Below are 5,891 nucleotides of genomic sequence, written 5' to 3' on the forward strand. Positions count from 1 at the left end.
CAGCAGAAACAGATGTTTGCATGGGCATATGCTATAGAAGTACATATATTAGGAAACATAAACAAAGTAGTCAGACTGCAAAATGTAAAATTTCAAGTCACACTGCTGCTGAAAAAATCACAGCCAGCTTTAATTTTCACTGAAAAATGAAGATCTAATTTACATAAAGCACTAGTCACCGCCCTTCTCTCCAAAAAGGGAAAATTGCAAAGGATGCACAGTTACTAACCTGTTGAGTCAACTGGATGCTGGGACCTCTAGCATCTGAAGATCGTGTAACAGGCAGTGGAGGCACCAGATCAGTTTTTGCACTGGAATTACAATATTACAGAATGGATGTTGCTGTAATGAAGTAAACTATAACTGTACACAGGAAGAATAATGAAACTGACCCACAAAGCTACATAGATCTGAAAGGCAAAATCCAAAAGGCTTATCACCTGACTTTAGACATCCAAAAGCTATCATGCTGATCCTCAGTAGTCAGTGGACACCTTCAGGGCATAGGTCATCCCATCCCTTCTCAAGGGGCCTGTCTCCTCCTGGTCTACAGAGGCAGCGGAACTTAATGCAAGATGAGTCTCACCTGAAATCATGGGTGTGCCACACCTCCTTCAGGGTGCCATCCAGCTAAAACTAGCCTCCCGAGTGAGTGATATCATCAGAAGAATGCTTCTGATATTTAAGGGCATAATAAAACTGAGAACAGGGCTGACACTTTTCCATTTGTAAGTACACCCTTTACAAATCAGTCTTCTAGGAAAGACTGATCCACCCATTGCTGATGAGGGTTGTACTAGAGTTCCCATGAAACAAGTTGCAGAGTGACTACAGATGACATCTTAACTCTATTAAGGATGAAGCTATCTGGAAAGCAACTCATGAGTTCTCATCCCTGAGGCAACTTCATGACCTACCACTGAAGAGCAATACAGGTTTATTTTGGCTTTTTCAGTTTTTTCCCCCCTTCCAAGTAGATCAAGCAAGCCTCTGTGACCCAAAATCGACCAGAAATGTTTTTGTACTTAAGTCATTTAGCTCTGAAGACCTACTATTTAGAGGGTTGCCTAAATCCTATGCCAGCAAACAACCACGTTTATGCCACTTCTAACCTAACCATGATCTCTGAACAACTTTTGGGTCACAGTAAACCAGTCCATTGCTAATAACCACATTCACGTACTTCACTTCAGACAGGACAGATCTTTCACCGTCAGAGCACTGGGACCGCCGATACTGACGGTAGCTTCGAGGGGAATGTGAATGCCTAATGCGGATCGGGTCGCCTTGAGTCCTAAGAGAGACACAGAATTCACAACAGTAGGTTAGTAAACCAGATCTTCGGCACAAAAACATAAATTCAACTGCAAACTGAGAGATCCTCCCATTTCATATTAAAGTACAACAGATGGCTTCTTGCACTGGCTGAATTTAAAAGGCTGATGCTTTCCTTATGAGTCTGTACTTGGAATTCAATGCTTTAAAAGTGCAAAGGTCACAAACTGGCATGCCCATATTTGAGAATCAAATTATTTAATAAAGAATGCATTAACATAGAGAGCTTTAACATCAGCCTTTTCTGTTTAGTGGTGTTGTGGAAGCACATTATAATGCAAACCGGGATCCCGCTTCTGCCACATGCAGCTGCTTGCACTGACACACAGCATCCCAAATGGGCAATTATCACAGTGAAATAGATGTCCGTTCTTAAGGAAATAGCTATGCCCTGGCAGCTGCCCATGACAAGCAAGGAAAGGGGTTGAAGAGGTCAAACAGTGCTTTAGATGATCGGAATAAAAATTTAAAAGGAAGCAGAAGGTTAGGAAATAAATGGATTTGCTTGTTCGCATTCAGTTCTCTCTGATTCTGTAGTGTATAACATAGAACAGATTGATGGATGGCATAGGGAGACATACAGAACATACAGACATCTGGCAGGTTCATGAGTGTGTGGGAGAGAGAGGGAGAGATGAAGATGATTTTTTTGTATTTTGGAAAGAGAAAATATTAGGTTTTAAAATTATTAATTATCCTCACCCAACCCATCCTAGCAAGCATTTGGAGTAGATAAAAGCTTAGAGATTATGTGCAAACCCAATCCTATTTCAGTATGACAGAGTTCACAGTAAAATAAGAAAAGTGGGCTTTTATATTCACAAAGAAAAATCCTGACATAAACTTACTCTATTTTAGTGTACGGAATTTCTTTCAATTGCTCCTCAGACAGGCCAGAGGGATCCACAAGCTCCTTCCTAGAAAGGATTAGGCAAAGTAAAAAATGTAGCAGTAGCTACGAACTGCAAAACCATTCTTATTTTTATTATATTAGGCTGAAAAGATTTACTGAAACAAGCTGTTGTCAGCCCTGAAGCTATCTTGACATCAAAATAGGAAACCTATTAAGAAATGTGTCTAACTTCACCTTGATTGCTTCAACTGCATGTCGCATCCTGTTCCACCTTCCTCTCACCTCCCTGCAAATCTGATCTTGTTGCTTCACAATACATATGAACATTGTGTATACTGAACATCGAATATGCTTTGGAATAGCTATCTTCCTAACTGGTTGTTCTATAGCATGTGGGGCCTCATCCTAAAAGTGTCAGTATTACAAACAAGGACATTTTGGAAGCCCCAGAGGAATAAATCTCTAAAATGCTCTATTCTTCTTTAATAATTCATCTACATACAACAGTCATCTGTATTCAGTGCATTCAGTGATCTGCAGTATCTTCTACACATAGCAGGTCATTAAAACCTGCATAATTTACTGTGGCATATAACTAAATAAAAACGTAATGCCTTAGAGCCACAGTGCAGGGGATGTGAGTACATTAGACACAAACCAAGCAGTCACTCGGACCCTACAAGCACCGTACTTACTGAATATGTTTCCACAGTTCTTCTTTAGCTTGTACATCTGGGCTTCTCCTATAAATACCAACAAAGACAACAAAGGCAGAACTGTGAAAACCATCATCTGACATGTTGCTGTTCAAATAACTTTTAACAGCACAGATCATGCACAGAAATCATGCTAAATGTAATCCACCAGTGACTTCAATTTTAAGGTTTGTTATCTCAGAAAATGCATTAAACTTCATCGCTTTATTTCAACTGAAAAGTCACTTCTTGAATGACAGGCCTTCAATCACAATTCCTGTTCCACTAGCCTTCAGCAAGAGTATATATAAAATGTAAACAACAGAACTTCCCAAGCCAAATCAGTGCCCAGCTACTGCCACCCCTTATCCAGCTGAGGACAATGTGTTTTGGAATAACACTTTTGTAAAAGGCCCACAGAAACGTCCTGTGGCCCACAGAGCCCTTTGTGGGCAGGAGGAGGGACAGGCCACACCAGGCTGACACACCAGTAATCCCTGGCCATTCCCACTGAGCACCGGTAAAGAGGACCGGTTGCTCAGCTGTGATCACAATACAGCCTCTTGCTTTCTGGTCATTTCTAAGAAGGGTTTCTGTTCACTTCATTTACCTTTGTGATGTCCAGGACAAAAAAACAACAACAGCAACCATGCATACTCGCGCACACAAATATTTTAGCAAGTATTTCATTCACAGAGAAAGTACTTAGCCAAAATTGTAATTTTCCTGTTGCAGACATAGAGATGTAGTAAAGCAAGCCCAAATGGCATGCCTCACATTTTCCTCTGAGTTACAAAAGATACCGTCTCCAAACTGGATCCCCTTTATTTTTATTTTTGTTATCCTATTTTATTGCAGGGTTAGTGCAAAACCACCACTGTTGCTGAAGTTGCACCTAGAATTCACCAAAACCCGTGCAGGGTAATAGATTAAATAAGCATTGTACACAGTGGCAGGGACTACCTTTGCATGGAGATATAATTCTTTTCACTGGGTTTATATAAACTCTGTGTCACCAGCTAGACTGTTCCACACCATCTGAGATGTGAGTGATGCAACTTTTAGACAGATTCAGCATGCATAAATGCTCCCACTGAAGTCACAGTTTCTCAAAGATTAAGTCTTACATCATCAGATCATACAGCTTGCCTTTTTTTCCTGAAACAAAAAGGCCTATCATACTCAAAGATGCTTTAGGAGTGATATAATTCAAATTTAAATGAAGATCAAGGAGGACAGCAGAGTTCTGCATTTTATAGAATCACGGAATAGCTTGGGTTGGAAGGGACCTCTAAAGGCCATCTAGTCCAACCCCCCCCTGCCCTGGGCAGGGACATCTTCAACTAAATCAGGCTGCTCAGAGCCCCGTCCAACATGACCTTCAATGTTTCCAGGGATGGGGCATCCACCACCTCTCTGGGCAACCTGTGCCAGTGCTTCACCACCCTCAGCGTAAAAAATTTCTTCCTTATATCTAGTCTCAATCTACCCCCCTTCAGTTTAAAGCCATTCCCCCTCGTCCTGTCGCCACAGGCCCTGCTAAAAAGTCTGCCGCCATCTTTCTTATAAGCCCCCTTTAAGGACTGATAGGCTGCAATAAGGTCTTCCCGAAGTCATCTCCTCTCCAGGCTGAACAACCCCAACTCTCTCAGCCTTTCTTCATAGGAGAGGTGTTCCATCCCCCTGATCATTTTTGTGGCCCTCTTCTGGACCCGCTCCAACAGGTCCATGTCTTTCCTGTACTGAGGGCTCCAGAGCTGGACGCAGGACTCCAGGTGGGGTCTCACCAGAGCAGAGTAGAGGGGCAGAATCACCTCCCTCGACCTGCTGGCCACGCTGCTTTTGATGCAGCCCAGGATACGGTTAGCATCTGTTAAATCAGCTCTCCTTTGCCCAGTGTCAGAGCTGTATTAGAAATAATTCCAAACTGCTCTCTAGCACTAACAGTTTCACTGTTTTCTTATTTCACTGTTACTGTGTTTGGCTCATTTCCAGACTTCAGCCTAGGAATAATGTTCAGAGACATCTCTATTGCAGTAAATGTTTTACAGTTGGTGTAAAGGCAGTTTATTTAGGGATGGTAATGTTTTTAGGGGTTTTTTTTTAGATTTTACAGGTGCAGAAGTACTGGGAGATATTAGTTTACTGCTTTATAAATACCAGAGAGAGACAGAAGGGTGAGAAACAACCTTACATTTGTGATTCAATAGTGGGACTAATATGAACTAATCCATAACCTTCTCGGGCTCCAAGGTGGCAATGGCTTTCCAGGCAGATGACGCAGCCGCCCCAGATGTTTGCCATCCTTGACGGACCGCTCCACTGTCTGTTCTGACTGCTCAGGTCCTCATGACGGCAACAGCTATGGCCACGAGTAGCTTGCAGTCCAATTTTTCTCAGAGTTCAGAGCTTTTTGTGGCTTTATGTGTTTGTGTTTATTATAACACATTTAATTTTCTCTGATTTTCACTTCTCCTATCTCTCCTTCTCCCTTCTTGCATTTACTTTTCCTTCTCTCCTTCTTACATCTGTCCATGCGGTTTTTAACTCCCTGATGCAGTAGCTTGGTATGCAGTGGCATTTAACAGCCTTTTTCACCCCTCAGTTTTGAATTGATTTGTCCTTCCATGCAACGTCCTGCTCACAAAATAGCAGCTGCAAACCCTACATTCACCCCGGGGCTGGGAAGATAGGCATCCTGTTCCGAGGCTGAATAATCAGGCAGCAGGGAATGCAAAAGCTCCCTGAAAAACGCCAGCTTCTCCAGGGAGGCTTTGTAATGCTTACAAGCCCTAGTTTGCCTGAGGAAGCAAAGCCTCAAGGTCACTCCCAAACCCAGGATCCCCACAAAACAGAGTATTGTGCACACCACCGCCCATCTGATCAGCTCATGGCTTTTACTTATTCATGGAAATACAACAATTCAGGATGTGGCCTTAAGTCTCACGTGTCACCAAACATCATGTGAAGCCTCACCTACAGTAAGAAATACTAATTTGTGGGGCAGT

General features: G+C 42.4%; 1 protein-coding gene across 1 annotated transcript in view; it reads right to left on the minus strand.

Annotated features, from left to right (window-relative positions):
* Nucleotides 1-5,891, minus strand: part of EPB41L4A (erythrocyte membrane protein band 4.1 like 4A) — a 96,275-nt gene that overhangs the window by 5,202 nt on the left and 85,182 nt on the right. The window contains exons 19-22 of the mRNA XM_009321109.1: nt 2,884-2,931; nt 2,184-2,252; nt 1,184-1,294; nt 230-311 (exon numbers count right to left, since the gene is read on the minus strand). Coding sequence (XP_009319384.1) covers nt 230-311; nt 1,184-1,294; nt 2,184-2,252; nt 2,884-2,931 — 310 coding nt within the window. The remainder of the gene's footprint in view (nt 1-229; nt 312-1,183; nt 1,295-2,183; nt 2,253-2,883; nt 2,932-5,891) is intronic.

Source organism: Pygoscelis adeliae, unplaced genomic scaffold (assembly GCF_000699105.1).
Source record: "Pygoscelis adeliae isolate BGI_AS28 unplaced genomic scaffold, ASM69910v1 Scaffold83, whole genome shotgun sequence".
NCBI lineage: Eukaryota > Metazoa > Chordata > Aves > Sphenisciformes > Spheniscidae > Pygoscelis > Pygoscelis adeliae.